At 45.2% G+C, this 19,159-nt stretch overlaps 1 protein-coding gene across 1 annotated transcript in view; it reads right to left on the reverse strand.

The window, feature by feature from the left end:
- Window positions 1-6,429: 6,429 nt before the first annotated feature.
- Window positions 6,430-19,159, reverse strand: part of LOC138254493 (programmed cell death 1 ligand 2-like) — a 265,972-nt gene continuing 253,242 nt past the window's right edge. The window contains exons 5-6 of the mRNA XM_069205815.1: window positions 7,284-7,565; window positions 6,430-6,539 (exon numbers count right to left, since the gene is read on the reverse strand). Of these exons, the coding sequence (XP_069061916.1) occupies window positions 6,430-6,539; window positions 7,284-7,565 (392 nt within the window). The remainder of the gene's footprint in view (window positions 6,540-7,283; window positions 7,566-19,159) is intronic.

The following is a 19,159-nucleotide window of genomic DNA, read 5'->3' on the forward strand; positions in this document are numbered from 1 at the left end:
CTGCCTCAACCCCTTGAGACAGGTTCTTTCACAAGAGTTGCATAAAGTAATTTTTATTGAAATACTCCTCCTTCCACCCATAAATGACCACTTTCACCCACTTACTCTCCCTGTTACATAACCAAACCATAATGAGTGAAAAATAAATAATTGTGAGAGAGATGAAGGGAGTGAACTAGGACTGTGACAGAGAGGAGTATGGATCAGAGTAATGAGGATTATTGGTAAATAATAGCTTAATTATTCTTTCACCCATCCTCCTCACACTGCGTGACACAAGGCAACGCAAGCCCTTGATAAATCTGGGCTCTTATGTTTTAGAGATTCTGGAGACCAACAAGCTAACAGGTGATAGGGAGAGGCTTCTGGTAATAACATGCCCAGGGCATTACCACCGTAGTTGCTGACATCAGACGATGAACATTGAGCCACAGCCTTGCTGGTGCTTTTTGGAGAGACAGAAGATATTGTATATTCTCTTGCAAAGTCATTGTGCTTAGTTTTGGTAGGAAGACACAAATAGTCTCCCTGCTGAACCTGAGTTGGGAGGAGATGTGATGTTTACACTATTTTTTTTTATAACAACATTTTAATGTATGTTTACACAGTAACAACAAAACAATCGCCTTGTTCGACATAGATGACAACTCGCTGTACAGAGAAGCCTGCATAGGGTCCCAAAGGGAGTCCAGCGCCATTTCCCCCCCATCCCACAGCAGATCCCCCAACGGATCAGTTCGATAGGCCGTGGTATGCCCACCATTTCTTCCAAATTTTGCTCTATTAACGAGGACATCTTCAGGTTTCATAGATGGTTTCCTCCAATTTGCAGCACCAAACCATTCCCAGAGTCCAAGCTGTTATTGAAAGGATAATTGAAGAGGTCCAGTTATGGGCGGTCTCGCTTGGCCGGTTGTGTGCCTATTCCCACTAACACCCTGTCCCTCCTGGATCCCCCCATGTCATCAAGTATACCAAGCAAAGCAATTCTAGGGTCAGCCTTCACAGTGTCATCCACCACAGCAGACAATACAGCAAAGTTGGCAGTCCAATAACCCTGAATTCCAAGGCATTGCCAGACAATATGAAAGAAATCCCCTCAAGGGTCACTGCAGCGATGGCAAGCTGGAGAAGAGGCAAGGCCCATTCTCTGCATACAGATGGGAGACATATAGGCTTGATGAAAGTATTTAAATTTAGTGAAGCAGAGTCGAGCAGAGATTGTTAAAGTACGATGAGCCATGCAGGCCTCTCTCCAGTCCGTCTCCTCTAACTCCCCCAATTGGCTCTTCCACCTCTCTCTCAAAGGGTGCAGTGACGTAGGTGAGTGGATCACTAAGAATTTATAAATTTGAGATAACCCCTTTGCCTAGGGGGCTGGTGAGAATCTTGTTTTCTAAACAACTGTATTCAGGGAGATTTTGAAGTGTGTCATGGTATGTGTGTAGAGTGTGACGTGACTGTAAGAAGTAGAAGGACTGGGAGGTGGATAGGAGGAATTCAGACTGAAGCTCCCAGAAAGTCTTCACATGACTGCCACTTCACACATCACCAAGCCTTGCTATCCCTATGTAGTCCCATCCCTCAAATTCGTCTAGGGAGGCCACCTGATCCAGCCACCCACACTCCCACAGCAGAGTTTTCCCGGTTAAGCTGCGGTTCCATCCCAGCCACCTGGGTCGCCTCTGGAACGTCAGAGGAGGTGGGAGCGACATACAGAACGTGAAGGACATTATTCAGGTCCAGTTTAGCCAAGTCGCCTCTTTATGCTGGATCATCCCACCATCAATGTATCCAATCATTTAGAGCGATTAGGTTTGTTGCCTAATTGTACAGCCACACGTTCCTCATGGCCAGGCCGCCATCATACATTGACCGTATGCATTTGCTGAAGGCTACTTTAGGTGTGCCACCGGCCCAAATAGATTTGTGGCTGAGAGCCTGAACAGAGTCAAATCATGTCTGTGGGATGCGCAGGGGATAGTTCTGTAAAACGTACAAGTATTTGGGGAGGATCATCATTTTGAGCAACGTGATCCTATCCATGGTGTTGAGCGGAAGATTAGTCCAATGCACCAAGGCCCATATTTATGGGGAAATGACGGAGCGTGACGCTGTGCCCAAATTGGCAGCGTCACGCTCCATCAATTTCTCAATGCAGGAATGCACCGCATTTAAGCGAATACGGCACATGCCTGTGTTGTCCCCTGTGCTGCTGCTAAATTTAGCTGCCAGCACCAATGCAGGCATCCTTGCACCATTGTGCAAGGATGTCTGTGTTGAGGGTGTGATTGTTTATGTGCAGGAAGGTGTCGCTTCCCGCACATAAACAATCACTAATGACGCTTTGGCACTTCTGTGTGTGCTGCAGTATGCAGTATGCAGCACACACAGAAGTGCCAAAGCATCATTTTCAAACAATTGTTTATGTGAGGGAAGGGACATCTTCCCGCACATAAACAATCATTTCTGTCATTTTGCTGTTTTGCAGAATGCAGCACGCATTGAAAAAGCAAAAGACAAGGATGAATAAAAGTATTCCTCCTCGTTGTGCCTTGCTAGTGCCACCCCTGGGGTGGCATTAGATTTTGGCGCTGCCTCAGGTTTATGAAATCTTGTAAATCTGAGGCAGTGTCAAAATGCAAAGTGTGTTGCTGTGGCACTTCCACAGCAACCAATTGCATGCCTCTCCGATGCAGATAACTGCGTCAGAAGGGCCCATATTTACAAGGAGGTGTAACACCACAAAAAGTGGCGTTACACCTCCTCGTAAATATGGAGCAGAGGTTAGCGCCACTGGAGTGTCACCTAAAGTGACGCTTCAGTGGTGCTAGGGGCTCACAAATATGCCCCCAAATCTTCATTGGCCCTGCACAGTACCAGAACAAGATTTAGGCTCCAAGTCAGGTTTGGTTACCAGGAAATATATATTCCAAGATACTGAAAACAAATCAGACACACTGGGTTCTGGGATTGCCAAGCGTCATCCTGGCTGTGCCCCTTGAGGGGAACCAAAAGGGATTTGCCCCAGTTAACTCTGAGCCCTGAGGCATTCTCAAACATGTCCTGGAAAGTTCAAGGTCGGTCAATGTGCGAAGCTTGTCGTGTTCAGCTCCCCTATTGAAGGAGCGAGCTACACCCCTCATATATATAGGCCTGGCCTGCCACCCAGAGGGGCCAGCGGAAGGATTTTAATTGATCTTGTAAGTGTTGCGTGAAATCATCAATTTTCAAGAACCACACATTAAGGTGCCATATTGGGCGGCTGCCACATGGGGGCGCATCAAACTGGAGTAGTACAGGTGTATGATCGGAGATCCCTCGAGGCAGGATCTGGGAACCCGTACTCCAAAGAAGGTCTACGGCTGGTAGAAACAAGTAATCAATACGGGATAGCGAAATATGTGCGGCTGATGCATGAGTGAAGCCAGAGTCCCTCAGGTTCTATACGCGCCAAGCGTCACTGATGCCTAGTCCCTGTGACTGCCTGCCAAACCCCGGCCGCGCCTAGGGCCATACCCTATGTTTCCATATGGGTCAGCTTGTCCCATTATGTCATTAAAGTCACCCCCCAGTATCGCCTGTCTGAGGGTGCAGCCACCATGTCTCTAAGGGTGTTCACTGTAGGTTGATGTAGTGTTGTGGGGATTTAGATACTGAAGATGTGATACAGGATACCCTCCATGATACCCTCTACTAGGACTTATCTGCCTTGGGTGTCTCTAGTAACCTTGGTCAAGCCATGGGCAGGGATTTATGCAGTAGGATGGCTACCACCCTAGTGTGGCCCACGTGAAATACCCTGTCGTACCCTTTGCATGCGAGGAAGTGGCAATTGATGCCTTGGAGATGTGTCTCCTGTAGTAATACTGCTTTGGGGGAGTGCCGCTGGATGAACTGAAAAATGGCCCTCTCTTGATCCGATCCAAGAGGCCGTTAACATGTATGAAAGGGCCATATTTGTGTCAAAGGGAGAAAATGGTCGACAATGGGAGCTGGTATGTTAAGGGATGATTGCGTTAGGGGGTGAATGTACACATAAATGGGGGTCAGCATGAGAAGCCCTTCAAGTGGGCTGCTTGGTCTGATGTCTTCCAAGGAGAATTTTACAAGGTGAAACAAAAAACAATAATACCAAATGAACATGATACAAACAATAACTCCAGGCCTCCCCTGGGCCCCCCCAATTCTCCTCACCCTATACTTCCCACCCTGAAGAAGCATCTGTCGCCCTTTCCCTACATTTATTATAATAAACTAACCAACGAGTAGAGAAAATTGAACCATACAGGTCCGGGAATGTCTCCCCCACCACTCCAACTACCATGGAGGTTACCATATCAGGATATTATGGTACTGACGTAAGGCAGTGACAGAAGTATGAATTCACTATGGCATTTTGTGGTCAATTGATGAGCGTGCCAGGTTCAGGAGAAAGCTGCCACTTGTGGTCTGTTGCCTTATGTTCCTTTTCTCCTTTCGACTTTGAGGCCAAGTCTAAGTCACAATGTTCCATTGGACGTAGGTGCAAGCTTTTACCCAGGCGTTTGTGCTTTGGTTTGGGGGTGCCCCGTGGAGCAGGCGAGTTGGGAATGAGTGGTCACTGCTCAGTGAGGCAGGACCATGCCTCACTGGGGGGCTCAAAAAAGAGCATTTTGGAGTCATGAACCACTCGTAACTTAGCAGGATACAGAAGCATATGTGGGATGCACAGGGCTCTCAGTTTCATTTTGACTTGATCAAAGGATTTACGTTGGGTCTGTACCATTCGGATGTAGTGTGGAAAGATCATGATGTGCCCAGATTGGTAGGAAAACTTCTTAGCGAGGTGGACCTCCTTAAAATGGCGCCCTGGTTCCTATAATTCAGGAAGCACAGTGTAAGAGGCCTTGGTGGCACCCCAGACGGGGGCTTCAGGGCAAGGGAATGGTGGACCCGCTCTATGACAAAACAGCTGGATAATTAGGAAGAGTCCTTTCAGGACTGGACCACTGCTCCTGTTTGGGCGAGAGTCCCTCTGCCCATTCCGGGAACTCATTGCAACGGTCCCTGTTTTTGGCATCCGCTGAACAATCCTGCAGGCCCTTTGTAACTTTGGTCAGGTAGAGTGCCTCTGAAGAGAGGTGTTTCACAGTGTCTTCCAGGGTAAGATATCCATTCCTTTGCCTCTGAGACCCTCTCCACCATTTGGCGGAGGTCCTGGTGGAGTAGGGACAGGTCTGTTCCCACTTTCCCTATCTTTGCCTCCAAGGCCGCCTCAGAGTCATGGATAGCCTGCAGGATGAGGGCTCTGTTGTCACCCGTCGCTGGGGGATCGTCCCTGTGGTGCCTCCAGAAAGCCCCTTCGCTCTGTTTACCAGGGCTCTGTATTTGGCCATCTTGGTCTGTCCCCCTGGTCCCGTATTATGGCCCATGGCGCTGTTGGGAGGTCTAACGGACGACCCGCTATATGATGGAGTGCCCTTCTCTCAGGCCTCACATCCACTGTTTGGAGATGGTGGTGATGCGGTTGCATCAATTTGGGGGCAGGGGGTAACTGACCTGCCTGCACCGGTTGGAGCCCACCAGAAAAATGGGCCCTCTGGGCAGCTCCACTCCCACCTCCTAGGGACCCAGGCTTCCTCTAGACGAAGGCCGTGTAGACCACCAAGTTCACCTCAGGGGGGGCTGGGTGTAATCACCAAGCAGGGGGACCAGCAGGTGCCAGGAGAATGATTTACCTTGGTGAGATAGCCGCTGAAGAGCTGCGTCCAATGTGCACCTGTCTTGTGCCACCCATGCAGAGGAGAGGCCCCTGACTCCAAAGGGACTGGGTGTGGGAATTCAGTATCTGTTAAACATTTATGAGGGGGAGGTCTCCTTGTCCAAGATGCTGCAGGATGTGAGCTTAATATGGCGGGCAATGCTCCCCATGCCTGCAAGAAGTAAGACTGGGGGCTAGGCGAACAGCAGCAGCCGAAAGGCAGTGTGGGACGAAGGCCCAGACCACGCGCCCCAATAGCTCTGATGAGCTGGAACAGTCCCGGTGCCTCCTTTGCCACTGAACTGATGTCTAAAAAGGGCCAGGATTCCCCATTCCTGCAACACCAGGGCCCGGCCCTAGCCCCGGCCTCTGACAGCTCACCCCCACATGGCCTACGGCACGAGTCTCTCAGGCCTCCCAGCCGCCCTATTTCTGGCTCTGCTCGGAGATCAGGCATGACAGCAGGGGCTCACCGCTGTGCTCCGGGCCCAACCACTCTCCAGCTGGCAGGCATAGTCTGTGCAGCCGTGGGGAGAGTTCTTTCCCACCTGCTTCCGGCTTTGAGGCCCCGTCGTGGGCAAATGGGGCCGGTCGCAGCTGCCAAAAAATCGGTGCGTCCAGTCACCGCGTCTCCAGTGCACGCCAGCACCCAGGGAGACTGCAACTTGGAGCAGCGGTGCGGGAGCTTAGAAAAGTCCATCCATCACCTTGGCTGTCCAGGCCACAACCCCGACGTTTACAAGATTAAACATGAATCTGAGGTTTAGCTGCAGACTCTTTCCAAATAGAATTGTGCCTTAGAAAAGGAAGGGGCATTTATTAGCCAGTCATTCAAGTATGGAAATATTTGAACACCCACCATATGCAGTAGAGCTACAAGTGGAGCAAATAACTTGTGAACGCTATCTGAGCAGATGACAGACCGGTAGCATGAAAGTGTCAACCTTCTATTGCAAGAGGCTATTATAATCTATGTGTTTATAACTTTTTGGAAATGAAAATGATTACCAATGTATTTGCTAACTTCTGCTTATAAAATGTAAACAAAAATATTTCACCTAAATCAATTTTGATCCATAGTGATATGCAAATGGTGTGGTCCCTGTAACTGCAACACATATCTGTATCTATTCAGCGGTATGGATTACCAGATGTAGTTGCAGAGGCCGTCTGATACATGCAATGTATATGTCCACAAATGGCAGCAGGTTAAATTACCTGAACTCTTTGCCTAGACCAGCTCTAGACAGCACAGAGGTAAATATAAATATGGACTTTTAGTTTTGCAATACCAGCATGCACTTATACCAGGAGTACTCACTTAGTTTCCCAAAAGAAATTGAACAGGCAACTCTTCCTACCCTGGTACAGTCACCTCTGCATCAGGGAAGCGCCTTTAGGCGATGAGTTTAGCAATGATGCACTACATAAACACCCTTTCCCGCGCACTTACTACTTCCATCACTCAAACTTATTTCAAATGTTCGAGTTAATTAAGAGCCACTTTTGTTTCAGGACCTCGAGGAAGGTGTTGCGTTACCTTCAGTGAAGAGTTTGGCAGAGGTGGTTTCCTGCAAGTCTTTATTCCAGAAGAGGCAGGAGCAGTCTTTTCCCAGTCTCAGGTCTGATCTGATAGTGCTCGTTATGTTGTAAAGTCCATCTTCAGTCACGGTGTGGCTTGTGTTCGATGGCAAACTGATGTTGACCTTGTTGCACTGCCAAAACACATCCGGAAGAGGAAACCCTTTAGCACCGCATGTCAGAATCAGTTCTTTCACTCCTGTGACCACCTCCGTCTGTGTGTGTATTCTTTCATAAGATGCTATAGATACAAGTTAGGAAACAAGAAGAAAAAACATTTACATGATTGAATTCAAAATGTTTAAAATGTAATCGAGCCTGTACATACAACTAGTGGCATTGCAAATTCAGGCCAACACTGCATGGCTAGCAACTATTTTATACAATGTATAGTGGGGGCATATTTACTAACATGTCATGCAACGCAGAACAGCAATTGAAGTTGCTGCAGTGTATTGCGTGAAAGATAGAGAACCGCACCATTTTTTAAAGATATGCACAGCTCTGCTCTCTCCTAAGCGCACCAGTTTAGTGCAAACCACATTTACAAGTCTATAAATAACGGTTAGCATCAAAATACATGGGGAGATACATGGAAATGCCCATACATCACTGACTTAACATCTACCTGACACAAGGTAACGCAACGTAGCACTATGCGGTGCCTTGCGGTCCCTTTTTTTACTCACAAATTGGGATTTGTTTGCCTTTGTAAATCCTAAAATGGATTTTGCATCGGAGCTGTGTCACATAATTGACGCGAGGACATAATTAAGAAGACAAGAAAGAAAAAACAAATATTTTTGGAATTCATATATGAAGAAGTATTTTTTGAAGTATTTTTTTACTGGTATTTTTATATACTATTTGTATTTTGTAATGTCATGTGTCTTGTGCCATAGCACGAGACACACAATGTATTCTTTTAATGTTGGATTCATGTTCGTAGCTTGCATTATTGGTGTCCTGTGGAACAGCCTTTGATCAGAGAATACCGGTAATGCAAGCATACCCGGTGTGGGCTTGTCGCTCTTATCCTGAGAAATTAAAACCTTGTAAATGCTCAAACGTGTCGAGTGAATTTATGACCTTAACATCTTGGCAGCGAGGCGGAACATCGCGGCATCCCACCAACACAAATTTTGGAAGAGCGGAGTATCGGAACCATAGCGGTTTAAAAAAAAAAGAAAAGGAGATGGCGACTGTGATCGGGGACATGTAAAGTATTGATACCTGAACTATGCGCTACAATATGGAGACGCAGACCCGTTTCATGTGAGTGCTGTTGGACTTTTTTGCTTATGCACGGTCATCCCCAGTCTTTTTGCTTCCTGCCTCCTATTTTTTCTGATCTGTTGCCGTTGGCTTTTGAACTCTGAGCACTTTACCACTGCTAACCAGTGCTAAAGTGCATACGCTCTCTGTGTAAAATTGTATGTGATTGGTTTATCCATGATTGCCATATTTGATTTACTGGTAAGTCCCTAGTACAGTGCACTAGAGGTGCCCAGGGCTTGTAAATCAAATGCTACTAGTGGGCCTACAGCACTGGTTGTGCCACCCACATAAGTAGCTCTGTAATCATGTCTCAGACCTACCACTGCAGTGTCTGTGGGTGCAGTTTTAACTGTAAATTCGACTTGGCAAGTGTACCCACTTGCCAGGCCTAAACCTTCCCTTTTCTTACACGTAAGACACCCCTAAGGTAGGCCTTAGGTAGCCCAAGGACAGGGTGCAGTGTATGGTTAAGGTAGGACATATAGTAATGTGTTTTATATGTCCTGACAGTGAAATATTGCTAAATTCGTTTTTCACTGTTGCAAGGCCTGTCCCTCTCATAGGTTAACATGGGGGCTACCTTTAAATCTGATTAAAGTGTAAATTCCCTTTGGGAGTGGATGGACATGTGGATTTTGGGGTCTCTAAGCTCACAATTTAAAAATACATCTTTTAGTAAAGTTGATTTTGAGATTGTGCGCTTGAAAATGCCACTTTTAGAAAGTGAGCATTTTCTTGCTTACACCATTTCTGTGACTCTGCCTGTTTGTGGATTCCCTGTCTGGGTCAGTTTGACAGTTGGGCTGGTTGCACCTCACACTAGACAGTGACACAAAGGGAGCTGGGGTGTAGCCTGCATATCCTGATGAGCCATCTGTGCTAGGAGGGAGGGGAGGAGTGGTCACTCGCACCTGATAGGGCTGTGCCTGCCCTCACACAATGCAGTCTCCCACCCCCTGGTGAGTGTCTGGGGCCTAGCCTGGGCAAGGCAGGATTTCACATTCCAAAGAGACTTTACTTTGAAGTAGGCCTACTTCAAAGGAGAAACTGGGTATAAGAAGGGCACCCAAAACCACAGACTTGAGAAACACTTCTGGAACCAAGAGGAACCTCTGCCTGGAGAAGAGCTGAATAGCTGAGGAAGAAGTGCTGCCCTGCATGTGACTGTGCTTTGTGGATCTTTCCTGCAGTGCTGCTTCTGACAGAGTAAGAGGGCAAATACTGGACTTTGTGTGCCTTCCATCTTGTGAAGAAATCTCCAAGGTCTTGATTTAGAGCTTGCCTCCTGTTGTTTGAAGTCTCAGGGACAGCAAAGACTTCTCTCTGCCAGAACCTGGAGCCTCTGGAGAGACTCCTGCTCTGACAAGTGGTGCCCTATCCAGTCCCTGGGCCCTTGAAAGGAAAGCTGGTGGAAATCCAAGGAAATCGACTTCGGACCGACGCCGCTGCTGAATCCGGTGACACCGCCTGCACCCGACGCTGTGACCTTCGCTGGAACGCATCGCTCTTCGCAGGCCCGACGCCGCTGCAGCCTCGCTGAAGTCTGCGACTCCGTGGAAGTCGCCGCACCATGTCGTGACCGACGCCGCTCAAAGTTCGCGGATTCAACGTTTCGCACAGACGCCGACTTCGCGCATCGGCTTGTTTTCACTCTTCACCAAAGGTACTGTACTTAGGGGTCTACGCGACTCCGTGTCCGGCGCCGCTGGTGTCGGCTTGTTGGGAACGACTCCGTCACAACGCCATGTTAACACCTCATCGAAGCATTTTTGTTTCTAAGCACTATTTTTGAGTTTAATCTTTAAAAATTCATAACTTGACTTGTGTATGTTGGATTTTTGTTGTTTTGGTCTTGTTTTGTTTAGATAAATATTTCCTATTTTTCTAAACTGGTGTTGTGTCATTTTGTAGTGTTTTCATTAAGTTATTGTGTGTGTTGGTACAAATACATTACACCTAGCACTCTGAAGTTAAGCCTACTGCTCTGCCAAACTACCAAGGGGGTAAGCAGGGGTTAGCTGAGGGTGATTCTCTTTTACCCTGACTAGAGTGAGGGTCCTTGCTTGAACAGGGGGTAACCTGACTGTCAACCAAAGACCCCATTTCTAACAAGTGCCAGTGGGATATCTTCAAATGCTTTTGATGCGCTACATTGTACTTTGCTTGCCCCCTCAGGCGCTAAGACTTCAAGCTTCTGTGACGTCTTGCCATTGCTCAGATGAAGAGGCTTGCTGCCTCTCTAAGGTGTTTAATCATCGCATCTATGATGTTCTGTCATGGCCTAAGGGGTGGCCACTTTGGATTGAGCAAGGTTAGGCCATAGATCACGGGTACAAGTTCAATTCAAGTTGCTCCCACAATCATTGGTGAACACAGTTAGAATGGCTTTGGTTTGCGTGCACTAACTGTGACAGGCACACCAGGAGGAAAACATTCTATATTTAAAAGAAGCACACCGCAAAGGGATTTGCATCGCCTGCATAAACGGTGACAGGCACACCATGAAGAAAACATTTGATATATAATAATAACAAGGTACTGTCTCAAATTAAAGCTCAATTATTGGTTCTGAGGAAATTGTGGGACAGTGTAAGGTCTGCATGATTTTAGTTGTGATCATAATTTAGTAAAACTTGGGTTCATTCCTGTTTATTGCTATAGAAACCTGGATTTTGCACTGGTACTGAGCTATTATTCTGTCATACAAAAATATGAATACCAGTGCTCAATTGATGCAAATTTCAAATTTTTTACAAAACCCTGGAAAACCTTCAATACCATGAAAACAGTGATTTCGTACTTCTAAGAACTACTTAATTTTGAACGATGCCACTCAGTGTGATTCATAAAGGACAATGGCACTTCTGTTTGGTCATTTAGGTTGGGAGGGCCAACACATTTTTGTCAAAACAGTTTTTATTAAGGTTAATAGACAGCATATTACCAAACAGATACAAATCGGGTCTCCCATTGTTGTGGAGAACAGCAAATAGAATATAGAGTGTGTTCCTTGAATCGGGTCCCTGATCTAATCAGCATTCTATGAAACACACAGCCATTTGGTAAGGAAGTAATTATCAAAGAAAACATAAAACAAGGAGTAAAAGAAGAAACATCAACATGGAAACCAGTAGAGCGGAGGGTAATTGCTCTAAAATCTGGAACGAGACACCATTTGTAGTTGTACATGGCTATATGCCACTGGTGGACTGTTGAGCAAGTCTAGAGGCCTGGGGGAAATCAAAATAGCTGTTGCTAGAGCTAAAATTGAAAGAGGTGTAGTGCTCTGGTACGAGAGGGGCATGCCACTAGCGGGAGGCCTCTGGACAAGTAATTTATCAGAGGGCCCCATGAGTATTCAAACTTTTTAAAACTGTCTAATGAGATGTCCCTCATTCCCTCTACAGTCATACTCTGCCATAGTCAGGTGTACCACTGAGTTAGCGATGGGGCCTCACTCTTCTTCCATGCACAGACTGTCGCCATATTGGCCACTCCAAGACATAGCCACATAATGGCCTTATCACTGCGTGTTTGATTTTTAAGAGAGGCATCCTGCATGCCCGACAGAGTATGCCCGATAGACTGTGAAAGTGAGTAGCCCAAAATATCTTTAAGGAGAGCTAATATCTCAGCCCAGAAGGAACAGAGCACGGACAGTCCGACCATATATGACGAAAGACCCCTAGGAGCCCACCCCCCTGCCAACACAGGTCAGAGGTATCAGGGAAGATAGATTTCAATTTAGTTGGATGTAAGTACTAGTCATAGAGACTATGTAATGTGCTTCCTGTAAGTTCATTGAATGGTTAGAGTTTGCCAATTTGCCTACGAAATGTCCTCCCCCCACAGACGCTCCCAGACCTCTATGTGTTGCGGCTTCGGAGCATGGATTGAAGAGAGAAGTAATGTGTATAAAAAATATATTGGGCCAGATGTAGCAAACCGTTTGCGAGTCGCAAACGGCGAAAATCGCCGTTTGCGAGTCGCAAACGTGGGTTTGCCATGCAGAAATGCATATTGCGAGTCGTTACCGACTCGCAATATGCATTTCCGACTCGCAAATAGGAAGGGGTGTTCCCTTCCTATTTGCGAGTCGCTGTGGGATGCAATACCATTTGCGACCGCGTACACGGTCGCAAATGGCATCGCAGTTACCATCCACTTCAAATGGATGGTAACCCACTCGCAAATTGGAAGGGGTCCCCATGGGACCCCTTCCAGTTTGTGACTGGACCCAAAAATATTTTTTCAGGGCAGGGAGTGGTCCAAGGGACCACTCCCTGCCCTGAAAAAATACCGAAACTAAAGGTTTCGTTTTTTTTTTAAGTGCAGCTCGTTTTCCAGTAAGGAAAACGGGCTACACTTAAAAAAAAAAAAAAACTGCTTTATTTAAAAGCAGGTCACGAACATGGAGGTCTGCTGACGTCAGCAGGCCTCCATGTTAGCGAGTGCCTATACTCGCAATGGGGCCGCAATTTGCGACCCACCTCATGAATATTGATGAGGTGGGTCATTGCGACCCCATTGCGAGTCGCAGTCGGTGTCTGAGACACCGTACTGCATAGCAAATTGCGACTTGCAATTTGCGAGTCGGATGGACTCGCAAATTGCAAGTCGCAATTTTGCATTTTGCTACATCTGGCCCATTGTCCCTTTTGAAGTATTTGCCTTTGTAACAAATTTGTCTATGGGGGTAGGTCCCGGGTAGCAGTTAACCGGACGTTAGGTTGAAATGCCAAATGCCGCAGCTGTTTGTAATAGGAATATTCATTGTCAGGTAAGTGAAAATCCCTTTGGCAATTAGAAAATCTCAACATTTCCCAGTTGTGAAACAGGTTAGCTAGAGTGATGCATCCACCTTCTCTCCAGGCATCAAAGGGCCTGGGGTTCAATGTTGGCGGGAAGGCCGGGTTGGAATGTAGTGGAGTGTGTGGAGAGGGAAAAGTAGTCTAATTTATCTTTTTAGTAACCTCATCCCAGACCGTAAGTGTTGTTTTAGTGGGAGTGCTTAGGTAAGCATTTCAGGGGCGGTCAGCCTTAGCCTTCCAGATTACATCCCAAATGAGCCTTCCCACTATGGCTCTGTCAATGTGTAGGCAATGCTTATGTGATTCCCATAATGACCACTCAGAGATCCGCCAGAACTGTGCTGCTTTGTAGTACAGATGGAAGACTGGTAATGCAACCCTCCTGCTGTTTTTGGAAGATCTAAAAGCTTGAACTGGAGGTGACCTCTCTGGTTCTGCCAAATAAACTGGCTCAGATAGGTATTTAAAGTGGCAAAGAAGTTCCGTTCCATTGCGATTGAGAGGCCCTGGGACAAATAAAGTACCCTGGGTAAAATGTTCATCTTGATGGAGAGGGTTTGGCCCAACCAAGAAAGGTACAGGGGAGCCCACATCTTAAGATCACCCTTTATTTTCTGAAGCAGTGGGGGGAAATTGGTCTTATATAAATGCCCAATCCTTGATTCCCAAGTACGTAATTTCCTTTGTTGCCCAAAGGAATGGGGTTGTATTTGCCAATCTTTCCATTTCAGCTTCTAAAAGAGATATATTTGAGATAAGCGATTTGGAGACATTAATTTTAAGACCCGCTACTCATTCAAAGCTCTGTAATTCGTTTAATAGGGCTGGGATAGAACAGTGGGGTTCTGTAAGTGGAAGCAGAACATTGTCCGCAAACAGAGAAATCTTGTGCTCTGTCAAACCAAATGGGATATCTTGAATATTGGCCGTGGACCTTATCTTCACTGCAAAATGAGAGGATACAGGGGGAAAACTTGTTGTGTGCCCCTCTCTAACTGGAAGAAAGGAGAGCTTAGTCCGTCGACCACCACTCTAGCCCAGGGAGAGGCATAGTTGGCCTTTAACATAGCGATTAACTTTTCAGAAAACCCAAAGTTCTGTATGGCTTGAAACAAAAAGGGTTAATCGACTCGATTGAAAGCTTTCCCAGTATCTAAGCGCCAACACATTTTTGCTAACCTTCCTGAGTTTTCTGAACAATCCAGTGTCTTATTAGAACGTTTTAATTGTGTTAGGTACAAACAGAGTTCTGAGGCACCTGTAAAGGAGTATATTTCATCCTTAAGACTCCCAACCCTGTGTAATTTCATTGAGTCTCTAGATAATTGCATAATAGATCAATTTGTGTGCAGTTGTGCTTGTAAGAAAATTCAAGAGACACTATTAGGCTGCAGAGACCCCACTTTAACAGAAGTAGTTGACATAGCAAAGGGCATTGAGAGGTTAATTGTGTCTAGTAAATTGATGTCAGCAGAGTCCTTGACACAGGGTGTGGCAACTGTGAGTATGGAGTCTGATCCTGAAGGTACAGGAGCAATCACTATAAAAAATAAAGGAGTGAAGTTTGCACAAAAAAGGAGACAAACACATGCTACAGATGTCGATCAAGAGATTTCATTTCTTCAAAAATCCATATTGTCCAGCAATTAACAAACATTACAACAAATGTCGAAATGTTGGTCATTTTCAAGGAACGTGCAAAAATTCTAAATAGCAAGTCAAAGTTAACAGTATTGAATTGGATATGGACCAATGCTCCATCGATTTTTCTAAAGTGGTTCTGACTATTATGCTGGAAGAGAACAGTACTGGCAAAGTAAAGGCCCAAAGCTCTTATTGGTAAAATGGCATTAGACATGATGGCAGATTTAGGATCACTCATTACCATCATATCTGACATTTCATACAAAGATAAATGGGACATTGTCCTTTATTTGATTCTGACAGCTACCCTACAGTGTCTGGAGAACAAGATACAGATATGTTAGGTTACTTTATTAATTCACTCACATGCTTAGAAAGAAGAGTTGTAACTAGAATATATGTAGCCATTAAAAGTAGGAACATCAATGGCTGGCAAGATAAAGCCAGGATTGGCATTATTTTGGTTCCTGGATTTGACAAACCTATGATCCTAGCTGATTATTCCAATTCCTTTATTGAGCCCAAAGATTATGTTAATTTAGAAAGTGTGGTCAATAAGTTTCCTTAAATTGTTAATTGCAACATAGGGAATATTTCAAAGTTCAAACATTTAATCAAACTTAAAGAAGGAGCAGTTCCTTTTGTACATAAGGTCAGATCAGTAACCATGAGTTTTAGATGTGAGCTCAAAAGTCTGTTAGACAAATTGTGTGCAGAAGAAGTAATGTAGATTTTCCTAGTATTTTATGACGGAAAGTCTTAATTTTATTAAAGACACGGAGGTGAGTATTATGCATATTCTTTTCTTGTTTATTAAATAGAAGCAGTCAAGAAAACAACAACTCCCATAAGGCCAAACGAAAAGTGGCCAATGGGAGCAAAACAGTAGTTTCAAGCGTCCACCAATGATAGGGCACCAATCCCCTAAATACGTATCTTGACTGAGAACCGCCCTCTTTTCTTGTGCGAGGGTCAAACAGTATGAAACAAAGGTAGGATAGAACAAATTATGCAAAAGGCCATCACGAAAGCTAGGAAGTCTTGACAAACGTTCAATAACTGGATCTCAGAAGGAGAAAGGATGACATTCGAATGGAGCCGGTGTAGATGAGGTAAAGAAATCCAAGGAGGTTTACAAAGGTGGTTCGCTGACGAATGACAGCTACGTTGAAGTCTGTGACGGAGTAGTTGAAGCTGGAAGGGTGGGAAAACAATGAAACCATTAATTGTTGAGGCGGGATAATACTCGCCTCTGTGTCTTTAATAAAATTAAGACTTTCCGTCATAAAATACTAGGAAAATCTACATTTTGTGGCAAGACCGGAGGCTCATATTATGCAAGTTTAAAGCAAATTAACAACATCCAACGCAATATGATGAACAGGCTTGCAATAAAATACTTTAAATACATTATCATTAGACCAATCAACCGATTTGAGAATATCCTCCAGACGAGATCCACCCCAAAAGGCCTTAAAGGCCATAGCACTGCTGGAGGAATAGGCACCAAAACGGAAGTGTCAATACCAGCCAAGGACATAACCCATTTGACTCAACGAGCTAGGTTTGGAGAAGAGACGGATTTGAAAGGCTTTTTGAAAGAAACAAGTAGTTGGGAAGCAGAAGATGATCTCAAATCTGCTGTTTGATGTTCATATGTTTTTAAACATTGACCCACACATAGTTTAGGGTGGTCAGGAAAATAAGGATAAAAAAAAGGATGACAAATCAGTCTTAGTGCGTTTGTGAATATTGAATAAAACACCAGATGGGGTAAACTGACGAGCAGTGATATCTAGAGCTCTAACATCGGAAAGCTGTTTAAATGAAACCAAGCATAGTAACACAGCTAATTTTGCAGACAATTGTTTCAAAGAAAGCATACCGTTGTCAGGCCAGGATAAAAAGAGATTAAGGCCAGGATAAAAAGAGATTAAACACAGCATTGACCATAGAGAACTGTATTTGGGTAAAGGAGGATTAGAAAACTTTACTCCCTTTAATAGTTGACAAATCAGACAATGTTCCCCAACAGGTTTACCATTGATATATGGATATATGCTTGGATGGAAGAAGAATGTAGGCCTACTATTCTTGCCAATGACCTGAGGGATATAAGGGATTTGCGTAGAGTGTGAACAATTTCGGATTTGATAGACTTTACTTTTGCACAGGGGAGATGAAGAGTTGCAGATACGGAATCTACTAGGGACCCCAGAAACTCTATGTGCTGGACCGGAACCAGGGAAGACTTTTCGCTGTTTATAAGGAAACCTAGGTCGGTGAGAAGATTGGAGGTCAAGAGAAGATGACAGTACGATTTTGATTCATGATGAGGGTATCGTCTAGATAAATAATTAGCCTGATTCCTTGAGCCCTGAGGAAAGCCACTACCGGCTTCATGAGTTTTGTGAAACACCAAGGGGCTGAAGAAAGCCTGAACGGTAGGGAAGAAAAATGATAAAAGTGATTCTCCCATTCGAATTGAAGATATTTCCTGGAATCTGGGTGCATAGGAACCGCTAAATAAGTGTCCTGTAGATCCAAACTCACCATATAATTGCCCTGAATAAGAGTATCTCTGAGATGGAGAATAGTCTCCACCTTGAAGTGTCGGTAAACCACTAATTGATTGAAATGTTTTAGGTTGATGACTGGGCGCATTTTTTTGTTCTTTTTGAGGACTAGGAAAATAGAACTGATGAAGCCTGAAGGATCTAGCTGACAGGGGATGATGGTGTGTTTCTGAAGTAAAGATTGGATCTCCGCAGAGATTGCCAACATCCTCGCCTGTGAAAACTTGGGAGGTTGAGGAAAGTGAGTGTGAATAGGCTCCGAGTAGAGTTCGACATTGTAACCCTGAATAGTATTTAGCACCCAAGGGTCTGAAGTGATTGACTGCCATTTTGGAAGAAACAACAAAAGACCACCCCCTACAATAGGATGGCCAGAAGCCAGACTTACCAGTTTGGGCTGCGAATCTGGAAGATCGGCCATCTCTGTTGCGGAAACCGCGTCCTCTTTGCAGGTAAAATTGTGGTTTGTAGCCTTGGTATGAGGTGTTGGAGGCACCACAGGAGCCCTGGTTGTAATACGAGCGGCCGGCAAAGCAGTTCCTACCTCTGCCGGCCCTGGCAAAAACCCAATAATAAAAAAAAAAATTGAGGGATTGCTAGGCCTTGTCCAAAGAGGCAAAGGTAGAAACATATTTACTCAACTCCTTTATAAATGAATCTCCCAAAAGTAGCCCTTCTGCCTTGATGCCAGGGTCTGACACAGCCAGATTGACCAACTTCGGATCCAGCTTGAGAAGCAGGCCTTTCCTTCATTCATGCGTGATTGCCGCATTGGCATTGCCCAAAAGGCAAATGGATCTCTGAATCCACAGAGACAGAGCCGCTGGATTAATGGGACAGTTGTCTAGACGTGCCGCTTCAGCCAAATCAAAAATGCGGGTGAGAGGACCCACCACATCCAAAAGTTTGTCCTGACACGTGGACCAAGCTTTGTCGACACCTTTCTGTGGATCTTTACCAAACTTGGAAAAGAAAGTAATAAGTGAAGGATCGATAACTGGGGTGGCAGTGATTTTAGATGAGAGAGAAGGACGAGGGCATTCTGAGCGGAGTTTGGCTCTTGTTTGCTTGTCTAGAGATGAACTTAATCTAGACAACACATAATCACCCACATGATCTGCTGGGAACGTTTCTGTTGAATTAGGGTGATGGATATCCTCTGGGTTGAACATGGGAACCCCATCAGCATCCGAAATGATTAGAGGTGGGAAGTCTCTTGCACCATAACTTTCGCCTTTTTTGGAGGAGGAGGCAAACAGAATAGTCGCCATCTGTATTACGTGCATCAGAAGTAGAATCTGAACCATCATCATCAGTATCTAAAATACTGGAAATCACAATAGGAGCAGAGAGATGCTTGGTTTTCTAAGTACACTTAATAGATGGTTTAAAATGAGACATGGAAGAACCCTCCTTAGCAGGAGCCTTGTGAGGAACCACGTCCTCTGCCTTATGTGAGGAAACCTCACTTACTAACGCCTTTTTAGAAACCTTTTTTGTAATAGGGTGTTTTCTGCATTTCCCCG

Source organism: Pleurodeles waltl, chromosome 1_2 (genome assembly GCF_031143425.1).
Source record: "Pleurodeles waltl isolate 20211129_DDA chromosome 1_2, aPleWal1.hap1.20221129, whole genome shotgun sequence".
Taxonomy (NCBI): domain Eukaryota; kingdom Metazoa; phylum Chordata; class Amphibia; order Caudata; family Salamandridae; genus Pleurodeles; species Pleurodeles waltl.